This window comes from Empidonax traillii, unplaced genomic scaffold (genome assembly GCF_003031625.1).
Source record: "Empidonax traillii isolate 1590-97213 ecotype Southwest subspecies unplaced genomic scaffold, ASM303162v1 scaffold139:size1643147, whole genome shotgun sequence".
NCBI lineage: Eukaryota > Metazoa > Chordata > Aves > Passeriformes > Tyrannidae > Empidonax > Empidonax traillii.
The window spans coordinates 877,376-901,298 of record NW_020955332.1 but is presented as its reverse complement, the minus strand read 5'-3'; the positions used below and the strand labels follow the sequence as shown (position 1 = coordinate 901,298).

Genomic DNA, 23,923 nt, shown 5'->3' with positions numbered 1-23,923 from the left:
TTGATAGTAGCCAACGAAAGCTTGAGACCCATCTGCTTTGGATAAATATCTAAAAATAATTGGGCCTTAATTATTTGTGCTGAAGAAGACTGAAACACCAGGCTGCAGAAGTGTCTAGTTGGCTGATGTTCTTTTTTCCTTGGTTAAACAATTTGGGGCATTAGGTAAATTCTTCAAATTTATGAGACTCCTGACGTAGAGCCAGAATTCAAAAGGGACACTCGTATGACCAAAGGGGCTGTTAAGCCCGACATTCACCCTTTGCATTTGTATTGCTGCATTTGGAAAATGGGTAAAAGAAGGACACAGTTCTTAGGGCATTATGTTTTTAAAGCTTGTTGAAAGGTTGCAAAAGGTTCGGTTAAGAACTACAATAATGTTTCAGATTCTGGAGAAACTACTTTGCAGTGGAGGATTTAGAGATTTCAATCTATTTAGTTTGTCGCACAGGAGATCAAGAGGTGACTTGATTATAAAATGTAAACACTTTCATACACGCACAGTATTCACCACTAAAAGCTTTTTAATCTAGTAGTGAAAGGCAGAATAAGCACTGAGGGATGGGAGTTGAAGTGACTGTCCTTGGAAGCAGGGCATGCATTTTTAATGGTGTGATTCACCTAGGAGCTGCTGATCTCTCAGTATTCTCTGAACAAGACTTACTTCTTATCTGAGTGTTAATGCATTATACAGCTTCAGATCCCATCAACACAATGTTACGCACTTCTTGAACTCCAGGACTTAGATAATTTTTTTTTTCTTTTCTTTTTTTTTTTTTCCCTCTTCCTAAAGTGTTAGAAATGACATTTCACGCGGTGCAATCCTAGCAAGATGTTTTTTGAATATACACATAATATTGGACATACCAGCATATTATTTTGATAATCTTGGCAATTTATTGCGAGAAAGAAAAGGTGAGAATTGTTCCTACCCATAGATAGGAACTTCTTGCCTATCTACTTTTCAGGTAGAAAAAATACTACCTTTCGTCATGCAAGGCAGATTGTTTTGCCCCATCATTAAACATGGCAAATTTGTCTGGCAAATTGTATGTAACTTCCTACTTTTCAGGAAACTGGCAGATATGAGACCACATCAGTGACATCCTACATTAGTGACATGGTTAGATGATGTCAATGTTCTGTGCCCAGCTCACCTCTGTGCTGTCCTGGCTGTAGACCAAAGCGTGGTGCAATGCACAGATGGTTTGGTAGGTGATTTTCTTTGAAATATAGTAAAACTCTCAGTATTTGTACTTTTAACGAGCTTCAGGAATTTTTCTGAAGCCTCCAGGTTTTCACTTCTACTTCAGAAATGCACTGGTGGCTCTTTGGATTATAGCTGACAGAAGGAAATTTTTAGTTGTTCCACTGGGGCGGAGAGAGCTGATAAGAAATCATCATCAGATGTTTTGAAGGATCTCACTCTGGGTACCCATACAGCTTCCCTCTTAGTCCTTCTGTTCAGCTTTTGGAGAAAAGATTTTTATCCAGTGGTATGATGTTTAATAAGACCAAGTGCTGGGTCCTGCACTTTGGCCACAACAATCCCCTACAGTGCTCCAGGCTGGGGACAAAGTGGCTGGAGAGCAACTAGATGGAGAGGGACCTGGAGGTTCTAGTCAACAGGAAGCTGAACACCTCAGGTGCTGTGTCCAGTTCTGGGCCCCTGAGTTCAGGAAAGACATTGAGGTGCTGGAGAGTGTCCAAAGAAGGGCAACGAGGCTGTTGAAGGGACTTGAGCACAAGTCCTGTGAGGAGAAGCTGAGGGAGCTGGGGTTGTTTAGCCTGGAGAAGAGGAGGCTCAGGGAGACCTCATCACTCTCTACAACTCCCTGAGAGGAGGTTGTAGCCAGGTGGGGGTTGGTATCTTCTCCCAGGCAACCAGCCTTAGGACAAGAGGGCACAGTCTTAAGCTCTGCCAGGGAAAGTTTAGGTTGGATATTAGGAAGAAATTTTTTACAGAGAGAGTGATCAGGCACTGGAATGGGCTGCCCAGGGAGGTGGTGGATTCACTGTTCCTGTAGTTTTTAAGATGAGACTGGATGTGGCACTTAGTGCCATGGTCTAGTAACCATGGTGGTGTTGGATCAAGGGTTGGACTTGTTGATCTCAGAGGTCTTTTCCAAACTGGTTGATTCTATGCATATTGTAGAATGTGCTGGATAAAAATGTCCCTTAAGCAGTCTTTACACACAGCATGGAATTTTACATCATGTACCCCAAGTAAAGGGAAGGAGTGCTTTTTCAAAAACACGGCACAGAACAAGACTGCAAAATAGTGATCCCATTCTACGACTGTTCCATGTAGTTGTGAAAAAATCTGTGAATTTGGCAGAATAAAAAGTCAGTTATCATCAAAAACCACAAGAACTCTGCTTAGATGAGGAGAGACTTCTGGCTCAAGCAATAAGATATCTTTATGTAAAAGAATGAGATTCTTCCTTTACATCTAGCTCCATCTGGAAATCCATTTTTAGGTTAAAAAAGTACTGAGTTATAACAGGAACTAAATCTTTAGAGCTTTCAGCCCTGTAAAGGGTCATCCAAGGGGAATGAAATATCTTTTCCTTCTAGAGAATAGGTAGGAGACTAATGCTATGGTTAGATCCAAGTATTCTGGAACAAATTATGACTTGGTCACTTGAAAATTTTCAATGCTTTTTGTATGGACACAATTGCACTGGAGATTTGTACCTGGAACCTTCTGTAGCACTGTTCCAAATCTTCTGAAAGTCTGAGCTTATGGCACGTGATGGCTCACCAGCCTGGGGACACCTGTGGAAGTCCAAAATGACCAGAGAGTCTGAATCTCTATGACTGCACACTACTTAATGTGCTGTTGTGAGAACCACTGCAGAACAGAAGAAAAATATTAACCAAGGAAAACCTTTGGAGAAACATCTCTCTGCCAAATTTATGGGTACTTCAGAGTAGCAGGCAGAATCATAAAACAAGTCAGTAGGCTTTGCGCAGTGTTTCCCAAAGGACACTGACTGCTGTTATTTAAGACATTATTGGTTTAAAATGAGCCCTGGGGGTTTTCTGTCAGGACTTAAATGGGAAATGGGTTGGCAGAAACTTTTCTTCTCTTAAAATCATACCTATGACGAGTGTGACTCCTCAGGAGAGAACCTCAGTGGGTCTGCTAGATGTGATGAATGGGCTTGTGGTTACTGAAGCATCTCTCTTGGTGTGCTTGTGCTGTGTTGTCCATGTGACAATTTTCTCGTATGCATTACTACAGGAATAAAATCCATATTTTGATATATGAGCAGTATGGAACTATGTGGACTGAATTTCTTTATGGGAATGTCTTTTCGGAAGAGTTTGCGCATAAGTAGTAGACTTAGGAATTAATCAAAATGTTGATAGATACAGGAAGGAAAAGAGAAGAAAACCTGAAATTGGATGTCATGTTTTTCTATAGACCTTGCTATGGAGATTTAGTTCAAAGGAAAAATAGTTTACACTAATTTTGGGCTTACATTTTCTGCTCAACAACTTCATCAGGTAAGAGAGTTTTGCAGAAAAATTCTTTGCTAACACTGATTTAATTCTTAGTTTGTACAGTCTTAGTGAGCATCAAAAAGCAAGGATGCTCACCACAAAAGAGGCTCCATTTTTCTACTGAGAACAATTTCACACTAAAGACAATTTTCTTAAACCAGTTATGAGCAATAATATTCTGGAGAAAAAATAGGTAATAAAAATGTAGAGAGCATGCTATTGGTTTTCTTTCACAAATAGTATTCTTGAGAACATTTAACTTCAATAGGGTCTACATTAAAAGAAGGAATGAAAATAAATCATAAATATAAAGAGCCTTGACATTTTTAATTTTACCATGTGCTATGCTTAAAACATATAATAAACCAGTTAATGTTCTCCTTTTCTAATTTTCTAATTCACTAAGATGCCATATGCTTTTCATTTGTGTTTACTTTGGCATCCAGAATAATGAAGAGAATTAAATAATGCTAGAGACAAGCTTAATCATTATCTTGTGTTCAAGCACTTTGATGGTATATTTAAAATAGATGTGTGAGCCTTTTTTGTTCCTTGTAATATGGAAATTATAAAGGAAGGTGAACAGGATGATAAATTAGAGATGCTCTCAGCAAGGCTGTTAAATTATTTTTAGGTAGAAGACATACTGTACACACTGAGTCTCAGCTGAATATAATTAATTTGAAACGTTATCACTGTTGTGCTTGCAGTCCTATTGTAATTTTTTTTCAGTTCTGCATTTTGCTGGCTCCTATCACACCCCTCACTGTGAGATCTTTTCCTGTTTTGCACGTGTCCTGTTTGTTACCACCATATGGCAGTTAGAATTTCAGTAGCTTTTCTCTGTTTACAGACCACTGTGCTTTGTCATATTTTTGCTGCTCACCCTGTATTGCCATCTGATACCTATCATCTGTTTAACACATTGGATGCCAAAAATACTCAGATTTCTTTTTGTTTTTCAAATGCACGTGTGAGAAAGACTGTTTCAGAAAACTGTTTTAATAAACATTGCTCCAAAGTAATTTCCTGTTATGTTGAACTGGTACCCACACCTCATAATTTTCCAAGCTTTTTACCAGGCATCAGCTGACTGAAGGGATATACTCCAGCTCTGGGGATTTTATTTTTTTACCTTATGTCCATTGCATTGTTCGTAGCAGACCATAGAGTATTTAAGCATCTTTTCCCACTGTGTGAGTGTAACAAAACCAATATTGTCAGAGTATAGCAGGGTCTGTTCTTACCCTGGTTGCTAATTTCACCCTAACTGGAGTTGCACTACGGAACTGTTTTTGAAACTGGTTTCACAGATAAAATACATCTTGATTTGCAAGTGTTGGGATTAGTGATGGCTGATTCTGTTTTAATCCAGCATTTCAATATCATGGTATTGACACCAAAAAAAAAAAAAAATCACTTCCCCAACTGTCACAATGTAATTAAACTTGGGGGTCAGGGTAACAGATAGTATGAAAAAATGATAGTATTGCTGAGTAGAGGGGCCTGCAGCAATATTTGTGGTATTAGCCATGATGAGTTTTTTATTTGATAGTATTTTAAGAGACCAAAATCTTGACTTGCCAGGTGTTCTTAAGCTTAAACTTTAGAAGAGGTGCCTCTGTTTCCTATGGCTTCTTGAAGCAGGTAAAGAAAAACAGCAATACATGGTTGTGTATACATAGCGAAGCCATATAATCATGTGCTCATCTTCTGCCAGCTCTCCTGGATATTGCTGGACAAGAGGTTTTCCAGACAGACTTAACAGCTTAATAGTGCAAGGCTATACAGGACCAACTGCCTGTAAACAGCGGCTAATCTCTTAAGACATCGAGTGGTCCCCTCTGATGGGATGATGATCCCCTCTGATGGGTGAATAGACACTTATCTCTGAAGTAGCTGGGAAGAGAGGAAGAGCTCTGCTCTCCCCTGGCTTGGACTGCCTCTGCTGTAGGTAGGTCAGTTGATGGGAACAACTTCTGCCTGGGTTATGTGATTCAGCCAGACGAACTTACCGGTGCTACGGATTAGTATTGTTCAGTTGTATAAATAGGCTTCTCTTTAATTTTCTTTCTTTTTCATGCACTGCTTCATTAAAATGTCTAGTGGTTAGTAGTTCTGCATTCAGAATAAGAGAACCAAGTGGTGTTTCCTGTGTGTGTGTGATTTAGTGTAGGTGCAAATCTATGCCTTACTTTTAAAAAGTCTTTCTTAAGATTTTCATTAATCTTTTTCCCCCTCTCCAGTCCTTAAATAGAACTTTTCTACCGTAACACCCTGCCTCCCCACGTCCTGCCCCACCCCTTTCAGGCTTTGCCCACTTTGTTTTACATGACTTTTAGTTATTCTCCATTTTATGGCCAGTTGATTACTATGTGATAACCATCCTTAGTAAAAAACCCATGCCCTCAGTAGCATATTATGTGATCTAATAAATTATTAAAAAAATTGAAGAGACCACTATTTCATTCTCTTTTGCTTCACTCTGAAAACAGATTAGGTTTTATATGTTCACAAAGATTTGATTGTGGTGAAGTTTAGCTTAAATAAATTATATTTGTGTTCCATAATAAAACAAAACTGATGTTTTTGAAGAGAAAATAAATCAAGTTATTCTTTACTCATCTATTTAATGTATTTTAAGGGACATTTACTAGCAGAGCCACTTCACAAAATAGTATTTTACTAGAAAAATTTCCTGTGGGGCTCAGAGAGTACTGCTTCAAGGATCATTCAGTGGCATTAAAGCATTGTTATGCCATCTCAAGCTAACACAGGTAAGCTCATTCGGTAGACAAGCTTTGTGTGTCTTTTATTCAACAAGGGAGACTGGGGTGATGGGTTAGATTCAGTAATATTTAAGTAAATGAGGAAAATGAAGACATTTCTTAGTCAGTTAATAGGGTAGCTTTCCATCAGGTTTTTTTCAAATGTTTTATAAAAAAAGCTTCTGTCTAACATATGTAGAGGGTTTTTTTTTAAAAATTAGCAACCGTGTATGAAAATTAACTGTATCTGCAAATGCAATGATGTTAAAGGAAATGCTCTGTAATCTTGCAAATGGAACTAGCATGGATGTCTCTGGGATCTGTTTTCTGTGATACACCTGTACTAAAACAGTTCATCTGCTCTGCTATATAAAGAAAACACAGAATGAAAACATTTCACTGAAAGAACAAAGATAAATTAACTATTAACTTTAATTAACTGCCTTTAATATTTTTATCAGTCTTCTTTTGGTGTCTGAGTAAGCCCTGATTTCATAATATAAGTAAGCCTTGCATAAACCTCATTTATACATATATATATATATGTAAAATATATATATAAATTTATTGGTGAATAGATACTTATCTCTGAAGTAACTGGGAAAAGAGGAAGACCTTACCTTCCACTTTAGCAGGGCTAAATTGTAAGAGTGTTTTGAATTGAAGAGATGCTGGGAGATGGTCTCCTTGTTGTGGTTTGATAATGTGAGTAGGCAGGGGAAAATTTCTCAGGCCTCTTTTTACAGTGGGTCTTATGGAAACTGTTAATCTGAAGAATTTTAGAGAAGTGAAATTCAGTTTTAAAACAATCTCTGTAACAAATTGTGTTATTTTAACTTTCAGTAAGAAAAGCTTTTCTTCTAAGAGCCATATATTCCTGTTAAGGTCACATACAAACAACACTGAGTCAATATTTGCACCTTGAAATATGCTCGAACTTTATTTCTTAAAACACCTCGGTTTGACAGTGGAGCTGCAAGAGATGCTCAAGCTCACACTTCTGCTGCAGCCAGTGGTTTTATCTCTCCTCAGATTCTGATTCTGTTGCCTTTGTTTGTTTGTTTTTTATTTTTGTTTGTTTGTTTTTAATCCAGAAGCATTAATGCAACTGTGTGGGCTCAGATTCTCTTTCTTATAGTCATGTCTCGCCCTTATTTGGTATCCTGGACTCTCTGACTGTGTGGTTGTGTGGATATTGCTGCCCCTAACCATTATGGCTGGTTTTCCTGCAACAGGTATTGCATGACTGTGATAAGTAAAATAATATAGTCATGTATGTCTGCAGGTTTGATGCATGCATACTTCCAGCAATCTTTAAAAAGCTGAATATCTTTAGATACCCTGTGTTTATTAGGCAGATAATGCTTGGCCCTGAATGTGTGTTTTAATGCTTCAGTTGGAGCGGAACTGTGACATAGTGATACTTCTATAACTTTTTAAGTGGTTGTTGCGTTCTGGATTAAGCTACAAACTGCCCAGAGCAGTTACGTTTTTATTTAAGACTTTTAAAAAGCTTTTTGGTTTGTTATAATCTCAAATTTGCATCGGGAGAAAGAGTCACACACTCTAAGAGAAATTCTTTTTAATTTAGTGAGAAAAGTAGGATATTTTGACAAAAGGCTTTTACAGGAGTAAAATACAGCCAAGAAAAAAGCATTTTACCAAAACATTCAGCATAAAGACCGATTCCACAGGAAACACCCACTAAAAATAATCCATACACCAGCTTTAGTAAAAGACAGTTCATTGGTTTTAAGTTACCCAAAAGAGAAGGAAAAGAGTAAAAGAAAAGAGATTAAAAGGGGTAAAGAAAGAGACAAGAAAGAAAGGAAAAAAAAATGGTTACTGACAAGATTTGATGATTCACATGGTGTTGGCTGAAGAAGGAGAGGAGAAAAAGAGGGAGACCACATGGAGTCTCGTGTATTTATAGAGTTCAGTTTTCCCTCCCAGGCAGCGTATCTGGTCAGTGCCTTCCAGGGAGAGTGAGTTGTGCTGTAGCAGTCACAGGCTGCAGGGGTGTGGTGTGGGTGGGCTACCAGGCAGGTCTGCCTTGACCAGCAGCCCGGCTACATGGCCGTCAGCTCTGCCCTGTGCCCTCAGCAGAGCCCCTGTGTGCTGCCCTTAGCTTGTACCTGCAGGTCCAGGCCCAGCCCTTCCCCATCTGCACACACACACACACACACACACACACACACACACAGGGAGTTGGTTCTGACCCATATCAATAATTCAGTGAGATTTGGATCCCGGATCTCACTGTGGTTACATTTGGTAAAGCTGAGGCTGCTTACAGCACTGTGTGTATGAACTCATGAAACTTTTGAACTCTGTCACTTGGAACTGGTAACAACTCTCCAGAGCAAACTAGCTGCTCTCTTGCTGGGAGAGCTGAGTGGTGAAGCAATTAAAAGGGAAAATATAGCAAAACGGTGATGGCAACGTGAGATGACTGGTGTTGGTGGGGTTGTCCACAGAGGTGAGAGGTGTATAAAAATGCCCGTACGGGTTAAGACCAAGGGATAAGGCACTGATACATTGTAGGGTGTTCTCACCCCCCTTCTACTGGCTCCAGTCAAACTGTCAGTGTACAGCACTGGGAGAAGGCAGAAGCCTGACAGAGAGGATCCCAGTGACTTTGGGGTCTTCAGAATCCTACTAGGTCTCTGGGTAGAATACTGTTTCCGTAGCCTGCTGACTCTGTGGAGGTCTTCAAGGTGCTCTGCTTGCTGTCCCTTGCAATTAACTGCCTTCGTAGTTGATACTTTTTCTCGCTCTTAACCCCCTCTAACTCTCTATCTATTTTATTTCTTTTTAAACAAATTCTTTGACTCCAGTGTTTTTTTTCCCAGTTTTGTGGTGTGGTTGACCGTCTTTAGCTCCATCTTCTTTCCTTAAGATCGTGTTACGACTTGAGACAGTGGCCTGTTGGGGCTGCTCAGGGAAATGTAAAAGTATAAGACAAGTGGGTAGACATGCCTCCTCTCTGTATGATACCACTTCATGTACTTTTATATTCCAGCAAACCGCTGATTTGACTGTATTAGGGCACAGGAGTCTGCTCACCTGGGAAGCTGACAGTAGTGGGATGAGAGTAGAGTCTAATCTGTGGGACTAATAATGAGTAAGTGAAATTCAAACAATAGCTGCAAGGGCAGATACTCTAGCTAAAATAGGATGATAAAAGAAGTAGAAGCGTTGAACATTTAGCAAATATGGTGCGGTTTCTGCAGTGCAGTACAGAGTCATATGTTGCCCTAAGGCACTGAGGGAGCCTGCATGCTAAAAGCATGCTGGACTCTGTTCCTCAAGACAAGAGTTAATGTGTGTTGTACCACAACTTGTCATTTCCTTGTTTTCAAAGGCTTTGAATTTGATATTCAGATGAAACTATTGAGGACTGTGGTTGTTGCTTGCGGTTTTTAAAACAGGTGTTTCCAATGGGCTTAGGTACAAATGTTTATGAATATTGTTTTGCTGTGGAACTATGTGCAGGCTCACTCACTGGAGAAGACTTCATATTATATTAAGCTCTGTGTCACTGAATTTTATGCAGTGCAATTATTTGTGGTCAGTGTAATTATTTGTGGTCAATTTAATGACAAATTTTACTTGGATGATACTAAAAAATTGTTAAGTTAGTGGAGCTATATCCTTTTCCTGTCCATTGAAGATAGGGAAATGGGTAGCTCCTTGCAACTATTTCCCACTCACTATCCTATTCTGTGACATTTTCAAAGTCATTAATGCTAATTCTTCAGTTTGTACTTACATCATAAAATACTTGAGGGGCTTTATGTGAAACCTCGTCTCATGGCTGACCTGAAATCCTGGACTTCTATCGCTGTGACCTTTTCTGACAAAGCTTTCATTCTCTAGGACAGACAGCTGGAGTCTTCCACTCTGGTGTAATTTCCCACACTTATAGTTCCCTCTCCACCTCGGACAGATGGGCCATGTCTTTTATCTGTTTTTCTTGTGTTCTGGATTTGTGTTGCCCTTTCAGACTTTTCCATACTTGTGCTGTGACCTAGAGGTGTTCTTCCTTGCTTTTGTGCAAGCCATCTGGGACATGATGAATAAGGCCAATACCCTGCCCAAGAAGAGGGTTTCCAGATCACAGCTCATAACAGCAATTGGGTGGAAGGGTTTGTACCTCCTTAAAAAGGCCAAGGAAGGGCGACAGAGGTTCCCAAAAGTGCGAGGGCTCTGGGTCCTGAGATGAAGCTGGAATGAAGCAGTACTGAGCAGAAAGCTGTTGACTCCCTCAATCTTGTTTTTTTTTTTTTTTTCTTACCTGTTAAAACCTTTAGTTTCCAAATAATTCTTCAGAGCTGAAATGTATCAAATATCACTCCAAAACCCCCACAAAACCCTTTGTAATGCTACAGAAACACTTTTCATGAAAAAGAAAGACTTTAATTTTTGAAACATAGGCTTTTTCTGCACACGATTATCTTAAAGCATAGCAGCTGTACTCTGAATTGAGGCAGTAGAAATAGTTATATGAGGAGAACGGAACATCTCTTTAGTGATGGTATTGGTTTTCGTATTTTTATTAACTCTGAATATGAAAAAAGAAAAACTGTTAATTTAAATTATTTGCATTTTTCATAAAAGCCATGGCATAGGAATGTATGTTTTTAAACAAAGAAGGGATAATAATTAATAATTTTTTTCAGCAGAAGTCATTGATTCCTTCAGTACTAAATATGTCTCAGCATGTAAGTTCTTTTTAATACAAACCATGCAGTTTCTTTCTGGATTCCTCAGCTATTTAGCCTTTTTTAGTACTATTATGTGTTGTTTTCTTCGTTATCTGTTTTCTCTTTTATACCTCAGAAAGCGTAATGGTCATTTGGAAGGAACTGTGGAAAGCTGGAATGTAGATTCCTTATTGTAAATATTGGTCATTTGGAAGTAACTGTGGAAAGCTGGAATGTAGATTCCTTATTGTAAATATTGCACATTTTTGACTCACAGTTATTCAGTTGTGTGAGGAAGAAGTCTGCCTGTGGGCTGCAGTAATTTAAAAAACCCCAAACAAATACTATGAAAATAAAGTTTTCCAGTAATCTAAGTTAGGAAATCTTCCAGGAAGCTGAAAAATTGCGTTTTAAGCAAGTTATTTAATGAGGTCATTTATATGCTTGCAGAAAACCTGCCCTTAGTGAAATGTTAGCTTGCAAAGGACTGCTACTGCTGGTGAAAAGGCACCAGATAAGAGCCCTGGAAATAAAGCTGCAGTCCACGCCACTTTGCTGGTGTGTCTCTGCTCCAGTGCAATGAGGAGAGCTGCTTTCTAACCAAGATGTGGGACTTCTTTGCCATAGCCTGTATGGTCCTGTGAGGATGCTGCTAGGCAGTATGCAGTTGATAATAGATTATAGGAAGAAATTGGAATTAAGATAGATTGTATAGAGGTTAAAAGTATCTGTTACATGTGAACAACTTTTGTTTCCAATGGTGGTGACCACTTTCACCGCAAAGGTGAAACCTTTATCTTGACCAAGCCTGAATTTTATCATGAGTCTCATAACAAAATTGTCCCCCATATCATGGGGAAAAACAAAAGTATATTGCCTGAGGGTTGGAAAACAAAAAGTAAATGATTGGAATCATAAACTGGGAATCATAAACTGATTAAAATAAATTAAAAATATTAACTTCTTGAATTTCTGAATCATGTTAGGAGAATGGTGTTACCATGTTGCCTGGAAGCACTTCTCATGGACTATAACCCTTCTGAGTGAGTGTTTTTACACATGAAGGAAGAAAGGCAATCTTTGCCACAGGGCAGCCTGCATTGGAAGTATTAGGCAAATAATAAAACAATAAGGGAATCTGTATTGTCTGGCTTGATAAGTAAAAGTTTTAACATTCCTAATTTTTGTCCAGATCTTTATAGGCATGACAGTACAGGAGAGTTTTAAGGAGGATAATGGGATGATGATGCTGCTAATACTCCCGTGTTAGGGGCAACAAGGCTGTGTTGGATGGGACTTTGAGCAACCCAGTCTAATGGGTGGTGTCCCTGCCCATGGCAGGGGGTTTGGTACTAGATGATCTTTAAGGTCATTTCCAAGCCAGACCTTTTTGTGATTCTTGCTTGAAACTTTACCTTGAGCAGAAGTGTCTCGGTACTGAATGAGAAATGATAGGCAAGATGGAAATAGGCTGTCAAAGTCTTTGAGGATGAAGATAAGCCATTTATGTTTTATGCAGCAGAAAAGCAGATTCATCTGAGGAATACAAAGAGAGAGGTAAAATAAATTAAATTATATCTGTTGCAGAATTGTGATTGGACTATCAGCAGGACAGGCTTACACTGGCAAGAAAAGGAATTGAGGGATGAGCTAGTGATAGTTGACTGTTTAGGCTGGATGGATCTGAATTTAGTTAAACTTTGGTGGAGGGTTTTTTGTTGCTGTTGTTGTTGGGGTTTTTTTCTTTGTTTCTTTTGTTGTTGTTGTTTAATTGTTGTTGTGGTTTTTTTTTTTCATTTAGTTTGGTTTTAATTTGCAAAATTAGTTTCCACAACTATGGCATTTTAGGTGAAGGTCTAAATAGGTCTGAGTTCAGTGTGTGGCGTGGTGGTTATTGGTCTCGAGAGGAAAGCAGAATGGAGAGGGTGATAAGGTTTGCTGGAAGTACAAGGAAATCTCTATTTCAGTTTATGAAGTTTGATGTACAGGTCACCCATGACAGGAGCCAGTAATCTATGCCAAAAATTTCAGTTTGGACAGAAGGAGACAAATGTGAGGTAGAGAAACAGACCTGTGAGATTTGTGTTTGCACCAATAAAACAGGGAGGAAGAAGAGATCTTGGCATGTGGAGGAGAAAAGGCTGATGCCCAGCAGGAGTCAGATGATTGCTGGTGAGGTGAAAAATGTCAGGGGCAGCAGGTGAAGACTAAATTGAGAGAATAATAGAATTCATCCATAGCTGTGTGTTGAATGAACAGGGGAAAATGAAGAAGCCTTCAGGCCAGGTAAAATCTGAGATTTTGAGGAATATTTGTTGTTTATATTATAGGATATATTACATGCTATAATATTTATTGTGTATAATAGTTATTATCATATATTTATTTAAAAATGTGTAGGAGGGAGAGATGAGACCTACAGGAAATATGAATAGCGAAAGGTCAAATATGTGGTAAGTAAAGTCACAGAAAAGTGATGAGTTGGACAATAGGGGCAACAAAGCAGACAGTTTGTGCAGAAGAAAATATGGATGTGGAAGCCATTAAATCTTTCACTGGCAGTCCTTTGGTTAGTACCTGTACTTATCTTAAAGAAATATGGCCTTTTTTGCTCTAAAGATTAGTTGATTAGTTGTGTTCCTACCTGTTTCAAAACTTATAGAGAACCACATCTTGCTTGCCTTGGACAAGCATTTTTTTAAAGACAGACACTATACTCTACTCTTAAAATGGCATGAAGTAACCAGAAAATATATCTAGGCTTCTCCGCTCAACTTCAGCTGTTTTTCTAGTCAACACATGCAGATGCCCCATAAACTCCTCAGTTTTCTTTACTCACACAAAACTATCCACAGCAGCTTGCTAAAGTTTCCTGCCTTGGCTGTGTTGTTTAAAGCATGTATTCCCAAAAACCATGACAAGATGACAGCTTTTCCCAGCTAAGGTGCTAGTGGGGTTGAGACAAAAGCTAGGTACCACACTGTTCCCTCTGGGAACACCTCCCTGAGATCAGTACCTGCAGTGCTGGCAAACTGGGAAGGCATGCAGTGAGACTGAGCTAATTCTATATTTACAGAGCAGCTGAATAGTGTTTTTTCAGGTCACAGCTTTGATGTCGCTGCCTAAAGTTTTCCAACAGGTTTTTAGATGTATCTGTTGCCCTTCTGGGCATGCTAAATATCGCTGCTTGCATTTTTTTTTTTTATTTATCATAAAAAAATAATGCTAAGAACAGAAATTCGTAAGAGCCTCGCTTATCTTATGTAAAAACTTGTCTGAGCTCAGTGTGATAATGTGTCTGTGTGACATGTGACAAAATACTGCATTTTACTAAGCTTTTTTCCATACATGCAGTAGCTACTGTTATATAGTTACTTAAGGCTATGTCATTTAGAAGGTGGCACTTTTTCTACTAACATGAACTCATGACAGGGCACAATATTTTTATAACATTACATCAGGTGTTCAATTTCAAGACTGAATCATTTGAGTTGGACTGGGAGAGTGAAAATGCGATCTGCAGTGCCATCTGCTGGATTTCTAAGGAAGTAAAAAGTGTAGTTCCATACTACATTTAAAAATCATTTAAAATGTAACTGAGCATGAAAGAGACCGAAATCTTTGTAATTTTTATAAAATCTCTACAGACAGAGCATAAATATGCAAATTCCCGGTTCTGTAACGTTCTAATCTTCAGCATATACCTGCAGATATTTCAGATAGATACTTAAAACATTTAAAACATAGGAATTTAAAACAGTAAAAAAGCAATAACATACTATGTTAAAAATATTGCATTCTTGGATTGCAGCTTTAATATCTACTTAGTGGAAATGACTGCAGAGTATAGATATACATCTTGGTCCATCTCCCAGAACCCAACACCACAAATGATAACTTCTGTGTGGCTTGATATGTCACTTTCTAATCAGCCAATATTATGAATAGCCTCAATGTCCATTGTTTGTCCTCCTATCTGAAAGGTTTAAGTTGTGTGAGATATTCATCACATGAGTGTTCTCCAAGGCTTGCAGTTTTTGATAAATACATGAAGACATGAGTGGAGCTTTGCAGAATTGCCTATCAGTATTTTTTTTACTAGTTTACACAGTCAAAGTAAAATACTGAATATTCAAGTGAAAATATGGTACATGTATGACACATAGCTAAAGCCGATTTTTTGTGAAGTGTCTTTGGAAAAAAAAAGGAGGAGGAAGCCACTGTGTTTTCTTGTGGAAAAAAGAAATTTTAACATATATTGAGTTATAGGTATGCAGTAAAGGTGAATGGGTGTGTGGGTTTTTTTGTGCACTAGGAGTAACGATGCCAGCCTCTCATGTATGTGTGGTAAGGTCCTTAGGCTGAAGTGCCTCTCCAAGTGGCTTAGTCTCTTCCAGAATTTGAGCAACAGAAGATTTTGTTTTAGTGATGAGATCTGATGTGCCCAAAGATTCTCCCATAGTATTACCTTTTTCTTTGATCATACATATGTATCATGCATGTGAATGTGAAATAGCAGGCACCCTCCCCAGCCAAGCCAGCTTTTGTGGATGCAGCTGTTTTTTTGAAAGTGATGCGAGGTCTGCACAAGTGAAGTGTGGCAAGAGTGTCATTGGAGTAAGCTTATCCTTCAAGTGCCACTGAGCTTAGTGGTAGAATCAGATGGATGAATTTTAGGGTGCATGATAAAAATCATGTGGATACGTGCATGTATTCCTCTTACATAGTAGCCTGGTTGCTCTTTCTGTCAGAGGAGATTTGAATTGATATCTGCCTCAAGGATCTGCCAAACCATTATATTATATGGTGTTATTAAGTCTTTAGCTTAACCTTTAGGTGCTTGTCTACATGAAGGAATATTTAATAAAATTACATTTTCCTTGCATCTGATGAAAATTTGCTCTATAGCCTGGAAGTCGTGGAGCAAAATATCCATCTGTATTTTAATGCTTGCTTAATACTTCTGTATAAGGCAAAACTGTTGAGAGGGGTTTGCTGCTGTTGTTATTGAATAGCCAGAGATACAGAAATCCAGCTTTTTCCTCAAAAAGGTAGGAAAGATGGTTAAAAAAGAACTAATTGAACCAGACCTGCTGTGAGCTGTACAAGATTCTTTCTGCTCTCTGAAATCTGCAGTCATTTTCCTGTATTCTATAAAATAGAATGGAGTTTTCTCAGTAGTGCTGTGTATGACATGCAGGATAAAGGTTTTGAACCCCTCATGGTAAAAAGAGTCTTACACAGATGCAGAAATTAACAAATCTGTAAATAAGTAATACTTATTTATAAAGAACTGAAATCTCATCTCACTTAAGTTTTGCCAAGTTGCTACTATGTTCATCTAACCCTCGGTGCACCCAGAAGGACAAAACGTCATTGTATTAATACACTTTGTAAGCTTCCTATGAGATAGAAAAAATGCAAATGTAGATGGTCTAATTGGAAAAGAACAGGAAAAGGGGCAGTGCTTCTGTTACCTTGCCTTTTCATGTTTGCAAGCACCCAGGGCTTTTGGTTTTGCTTTCGTGGATGAGAACTAGATTTAGTTTCCATGGTTCCATTTTTTAATAGAATATTTGATGTAATAAGAAATTTACCTACAGACGTCTCCATTATTTAATTGCATTCTTTAAGCTAAATATTATACAAATTTCTGGATGTCTTTGTTTCTATGCATAAGTGAGTAGCTGTGTAAGATAATTCATATGTGTAATCCAGTTATATGGCCAAAAGTATAAAGTGTCTCCAGTATTTTGCCTAATTCTTTGACCTACTTTTCTCATGTTATTCAATACTGCACAGGTTTTGCTACTCCTGCCAAATTTATTAGTATAAAGCATTAAGTATAATGCATCATGTTTGCAGTGAGGGAGAATAGATTATTTGGCTGCTCAACTTTTGCTGTTGCTGCATCCTTACTAGAATGTGCCCATGTGAAGTCACTGGTTTTAGTGTGAGTGCTGATTGATTTATGTAGTTACAAGCATTGTTATTTCTTTCCAACTGAATTATGTCAACTTTACCATGATTCCTGTGAGTCTAGTTAAATTGTAATTTTTTAGGCTGAATATCATGTTCAAGTAAAAATATCTGCGTCACTAAAACAGTATTTCATACAAAAAACACTGATTACTTGCATCTTAAATGTCCAGACAAGTTCGCCTCACAAACATACACACACACACACACACACAAGCCCACAGAAACATGAAATTGTGTCAGTACAAGTGCTTTGGTTAAATGGTGTGAGTCTCAGTGCTAATTAAGGGAGTGGGTAGCTCAGAGCAGGTAGTGGAGATAAAGGATATCACCAACACTTCTATAGATAACACACCTACTGTTTCCATTTATTAAACTCAAGATTCCCTGTTTCTCTTAATAATCAGTGTAGCTGCTCATGATTTTTTAAATGTTATCCATGCAGATGTAGATTTAAAGCAACATCTGGAAAAGTGGGCAAAAATCCTGGGTTCCACACAGCATGGTGAAAAAAATGGTTGTACCAAGTACCCTGCTGGACTCTTGGCTGTCTGAGGTCTTTGCCCAAGCTCATGACAGGTCATGACTTGCAGTGCACCTAGAGAAATTTTTCTTTTTTGATGATTTGATATGATGAGATAGTTAACAGCTAAAATATCCTTTTAAATTAAATTCCAGGTTGGGTGAAGTAAACTAAGCTTCATGACAGCTGAGCTTGTTGCTGCTTTAAAAAGGGTCATCCTGCTCTTCAGTGGTCCCTTTAATTTCTGGATTCAGGAGCTCATGTCCTACATTCCTCCCGGGTCTCCACTTTCCTGCTCAGAGCAGAGCAAATCCGTAAGCAAAATGATGGCATTTCTGGGTTTAGGTTTTATTTGGATAGGAGAATTAATGTTATGTTGATTCAGGTTCCTGGGTTAGCTCACTGAAAGGGATCTGGTGAACATCGAGTTCAGTGCTGTAGTGGGTTGACCCTGGCCAGATGCCAGGTACCCACTAAAGCCACTCTCTCACTCTCCCTCTGCAACTGGACAGAGGAGAGAGGAAAAAAAAAACAAGCAAAGGGTTCAAGATAGAGATAAGAGCTGGGAGAGGTCAGTTAATAATTATCTTCATGGGCAAAACAGACTCAAAGTGGGGATATTACTTAAATTTATTACTAACAGGATAAGAGCCAAAGAGTGAGAAATAAAACAGTCTTAAAAATGCCTTCCCCCCACCCCTCCTTCCTTTCATGTTGTCCCTCATCTGCATAGAGAGAGGAGTCCTTCCCCTGCTCCCGTGGGGTCCCTCCCACTGGAGACACCCCTTGGTGGATCTCTCTGGCGTGAGTCCACCCCTCAGGCAGCAGTTCTTCCCAAACTGCTGTCCCATGGGTCACTCCTCCATGGGGTGCAGTCCTTCATGAATGAGCTGTACCGGTGTGGGTCCCCCAGAGAGGCCACAAGTCCTACCCAGGAAAAACCTGCTCCAGCGTGGTATTCCCTCTCCATGGGCTGCAGGTCCCTGTCAGGACCCTGCTCCATCCTGAGCCTCCCCTAGCGTCACAGCCTCCTTCATGCATCCACCTGCTCCAGCATGGGCTCCTCCAGGGGGGTCTCTGCACCCTGATGGTCCCCCATGGGCTGCAGGGGCACAGCTGCCCCACCATGGTCTGCGTCATGGGCTCCAGGGCCTCAGCTCTGGCACCTGGAGCACCTCCTGCCCCTCCTTCTGCACTGACCTTGGTGTCTACCTTGTTATCCCATGTTCTGACCCTGCTCTTCCCTGGCTGCAATTCTTCATGCGCAACAACCTTCTGTTCTTAAATATGTTATCACAGAGGCGTTACTGTCACTCCTAATTGGCTCAACCTTGGCCAGCGGAAGGGTCCAAGAAGTCCATCCTGGAGCTGGCTGGCAATGGCTCCACAGGACAGAGGAAGCTTCTAGCAGCTTCTAACAGAAGCCACCCCTGTAACCCTCTGTGCAACAAAACTCAGCCACAGAAACCCACTATAGGATCCTAAAGAGCAGTTGCATTATGCAGCCAGGTTCAGGAGAAGTCCTGGATTGGACCTTCAGCTGGTTCCCCTCTACAATGTTATTTTTGCCAGCAAAATCTCATAGAAACAAATCAGAGAACATTTTTTCCCTCAGGGATAATGTAATAATGATAAGAAATATTTTATCACTAAGTATATTATTATTATTATTATTACTATTATTATTATTCCTGAATTATTGAAAGGGAACTGAGAGTTCTCTTCTTTGAGCTGGTGATTAGGAGCTGGGTCATTTGTGTAGCAGCATGCTTAGCCAATTGGTGGGCATAGTATCAGGGTGTTTGTTATTTGGGGCAGCTGGAAGAGAAAAGGTACTTCTTTAAACACCAGTCTTCATCTTAGGAATCTCTGTACCTGCTAATACCTCTGTACACTCTTGCAGCTAAGCTGGAAGAAATGTCTGTAATTAGGACTAGCAAATCTTAAGTAGTCTTCCATAGTTAACACGAGAAAACACAACAGATTGTTAATGTATAGATTTAAAATAAAAAAAGATGTTCTCGTATTCTTGTAAGGCCTGTGATTGTGGAGTGTGTTTTGAAATATTTAAGTTATATGTGTTCGTAATTTGGATTTTGAAAACACTGTAACTGAAGATTGATTTACATATTTTTTATTACACCTGCTGTATAAATAAAGTTGGTTACAAAGCAGTGCAAATTTCCTCAGGCACTTATTTCTTTATTTTTTCAGTAAATGGTAGACAGTTTTGTTTAGTACTATGCATTTGAATCAATTTCTGGTCAAGTGAAATGATTTGTTCAGGAAACCTATAAGAATAAATGTCTATTTTTCTTTCCTTTAGATTGCCTTAGACATTCATTCATTTGCAGAGTGTATTTGATATGAGGTACATTTAGTATTGTGAACATGCCAAGAGTGTTAGGTAGTGTTGCAAACTGAAAGAAAGAAATACACAGTAGTAGTCTTTCCTCCTATTCTTGCTATATAAACTTTTTTCTCATCTATGCAGGAGGTTGCATCAACAATTTGAAAGCTATAAAGAGCAAGTAAGAAAGATAGGGGAAGAAGCCCGCCGTTACCAGGGAGAGCACAAGGATGATGCTCCAACATGTGGAATCTGTCATAAAACAAAGTTTGCAGATGGTTGTGGCCATTTATGCTCTTATTGCCGGACCAAGTTTTGTGCTCGATGTGGAGGTCGTGTCTCTCTGCGATCAAACAATGTAAGTTTCCTGATGTGTGCTCTTAAGAAAAGCCACCTTGACATTGTCATGCTGCAGACTGTTCACCTTAAGTTTGGCATTTCATGCTTCATTTTACTTAAGTATTTCATTTATTGCTTCATTATGAGGTGTGTATAAAGTAAAATAATTTATATAATGATTGTGGAGCTAATCAGGATTCACAGAGTTAATTAAAACAAAAAATAATAATAGTATATAGTTCTGCTGACTGATGGCTTGAAGAAAATATATTTGTTTTTCATAGAATGAAAGAAGAAATTCTTTCGCTCAGGTACAACTCCACATTAATAACTTTTTATTGACCTCATTTAATTTTGCATTTTTTTATTCTTGTAGAGCTTTTCATATACATTTATAGATTTCTTTTACATAAAATTGGTCAATTTTTGCTTAGAAGAAAGTCTTGACCACTATTCTTAGAATACTGGAAGTGTTATGTCAATTTATTTTAAATTTATTTAAAAAATAAACTATATATTGATCTGGGTTAAGTATCTTACTTTCAGGCAGGTGACTAAATCTTTCTCCCTCTGATCTGCATGCAGTTACCTGCAGTAGCTGTCCACAAAACTGAAGGGTGTTGAGATTAACCTCAAAAAAATGCAATTTAGTTTTATTTTAGAAGCTTTCAATAGCCTTGATGTACTTGTTCATTAAATTCACGTTCTGGAAAAAAACTATATAGGTGAATTGGACAAAAATTTGCATATCCATATGTGAAAACATCCAACATTTATATATTAGTATAAATAGATGCATTACATTGTGTCACCTGCAGGTGGTGTCATTAGAGTAACTCTCTGCAAAATATAATTTACTTTGAAACATTGCATTATAATTAAAGTGCATTTGATACAGCTTATATTTACTCAGAAAAAAAATTGAATATATCTTAAGTATTTTTCACCCACTGTTTCAAGTCACAGAAAGGAAGAGTGCCCATTCATTTGTAACTTGCCTTTTATTTGTTACATTGTTTATGCTCCTGTGGGTCAGGGTGGGAAAACATGTTTACAACATTTGTAGTAAATGTCATCTTTTTATTTAAAGCTCTTTTTTTTTTTTTTAATTTTATGTTTTTATCTCTTCATAGAGAGTTGCTAGAATTGCATTTCTTTGAAATCTGTCTATTAATACTTGCCTATTTTATTCTTTTTCTCTTCTTTTTTCCTTTTCTCTTTTTATTCTGCTTCCTTGGATGCTTTCCCAAAGGAGGACAAAGTGGTTAGAATACATGCTTTTTATAATTTATTATTGTAATGTTGTTAGCTAACTGGGATACATATTAATGTGAAAAACTGAACTGAAATTTTAAAATCATCCACAGGGGAGGGGGGAAAACAAAAACCCTAATACCCAAGCCCTACCCATCCTCAGCTGAACATAGGCCTTAAAGATAGCTCAACAAGGAAACCCAAGACTGTTGTCAAAATTATAACAATAGAAGAAATTAAAGACAGAGAAATATTTGTTATTTTTAGGCTAAGAAGTAGAGGAGTCAATAAAGAGTAGTAAGATTTTATTTCATAAAAATACCTTTAGTTAACAATTTTGGCTTTTTGCATGCAAAATCCTTCCATCAGCTTCAGGAAATCCAATTTAGTATTTTAATTGTAATTTTACATTATTTTACATGGTTTGCTGTGTTTCACTTCTGGCTGTGGCAGAAATTCAGGGAATTCTTGTGAAATCAGCTTTTTTATTTACATTTGCATTAAGTAAACTAAAACCTCTTCAGACTCACCATAAGTGTAGTGAGCAAGGTGGAATGAATCCTTTTTGAATGCATAGTTACCATTTCAAAAATCTGCAGAACTTTTATGATCTAGTAGAGGCATATTCACCACTAATGCCTGTGCCTTATTTGAAATAGGTGAGGGTAGTTCCCTGTTCATCTCTGCACCCTCTGCATAGCAAAAAGGTGACAGTCCTTGAGCAGAATATTGCAGTCCAATTACCAACTCTTGTTGGGCAGCTCTGCAAAAGGTGATATTCCAGATTTTAATTTGGAGCATTAAGCAGTGGGAATTAGCCAGCTTTGCTGGCACCTCAGCTGAAGAAAGTGTAAATTCATTACAGTCCAAAGTAGTTTTTGTCGTGCGCATGACGAAGTTATCCTTGCATTATGAAGTGGTGCTATGCTCCAATTTATATAATAGCATAGCTGTACCCTGAAATTTAGTACTGTTTAACACACCCAGAGAAAATTATTTCTATCCCACCTGCATATTGCAGTAGGTTTTTTTCTATGGCAGTAGTGTTCTGAGACCATGGTTGTTTTTCTAATGGCTATGAACTTGATACAGCTTCTTTCCCCGCTTTTCTGTGTGGTACTATGAATAAAGTGCTGAAATAACCCAGGAATTCCTGATCTTTTTCTATTCTATTCATCTAAATGTCTTATGATAGTGTGAGAGAAGTTTCAGCTTGATATTGTTTTTTTATTAAAGCAGTGCATCAATGATGCGTCCTCTGGGGTGCATTAAAACACTGGTGCACTTGCAACAGAGTCTTCTTTAGGGTCAGAAACAGCATAAGTATCAAATGCCATAAATGCCACTTAGGTACAATTTAGCCACCTAAGTTTTGGGGGGCAATTCAGGTGAAACTCACCTGACCCCCTTATATGCTTTAGGCATTGCTCACCCTTCAGTTTGGAACACAAACATTGCTACGTAACTGAAATTGTGATAGTGTCTGCATGCAGGAGAGATTGTGTCTTTGATGAGAGGACAGTTTAGGTGTTCATCTTTGAAACATATCACTGGGATCCAGAAAACAGACTCCATTGCGCTGAAGTGCTCTGAAGATATGTGCTGAAGAAATACATGACTCATTGGGATTGTCCTTAGGCCACTTAAACACATCCTTATTATTTGCACTTGTCTTGGTTTAGGTATTGTTGTGTTGAACTCCAAGCTTCCCCATGCCAAGAAAAAGCCCTAATATTAATATTGCATATGAAAATATCTTCTGTGGTGTGATGAGCTACATCTCTTTAAAGGCTGAAAAGTTAATGGTAGTCAGAGGGAGAGTATCCAATAATTAGTTCAATTGTGTGAAGAACATGGGGAACACTTCTATAAAGTACCATTGCTTTAGCAGATCGTGTCTCTGGAAGATAATGGAATATATATTAATTAATTCCAAAATATTAATACATACCTAGCAAATAGCGTGTTTTATAAGCAGAACAATTGGTATAATTAATATAGAGCAACATGAGAAAAATATTATATTTAATTATTTTCAATGGCTCAATACTCCTGACTAATATACATATTAGAAACAGACTACCAAAAAAAATTATTTGGCAAGTTTCATATTAGGAAAAACTTTTTCAACATATTTACCCTTGTTTTCTCCATGTGAATTATTACCACAATAAATTATATTAATACAAAACACATACACCAAGTTCCTACAAGTTAGGGGTGTATTGTTTGGAAAGGATGATGAAGTGTGACTTACCAAAGTGCCAAGCTCAGGAAAAGTCAAATGTTATCATAGTTTCTAAGTATCTCCTGCATAGTTAGAGAATTTATGATGCCTCTCCTGGGATGCTGTGTACCATGTGTTACTGATTTTTGACAAATATTAACTGATAGGAACAAAGAAAGTCAAACAGAGGATGATCCAAGAAATGTAAAGCTGCTCATGTGAGAGAAGGTTAGAGAGATTAGGAGGACAAAAGCTAAAGCAATTATAA

At 38.2% G+C, this 23,923-nt stretch overlaps 1 protein-coding gene across 50 annotated transcripts in view; it reads left to right on the top strand.

Moving 5' to 3' along the window:
- Positions 1 to 23,923, top strand: part of RIMS1 (regulating synaptic membrane exocytosis 1) — a 319,154-nt gene that overhangs the window by 101,597 nt on the left and 193,634 nt on the right. For 49 of the 50 annotated variants that reach the window (XM_027884151.1, XM_027884129.1, XM_027884147.1 and 46 more), the window contains exons 2-3: positions 19,980 to 20,193; positions 21,427 to 21,438. In XM_027884151.1, the coding sequence (XP_027739952.1) occupies positions 19,980 to 20,193; positions 21,427 to 21,438 (226 nt within the window). The remainder of the gene's footprint in view (positions 1 to 19,979; positions 20,194 to 21,426; positions 21,439 to 23,923) is intronic. The other variant, XM_027884132.1, reaches the window with a different exon arrangement.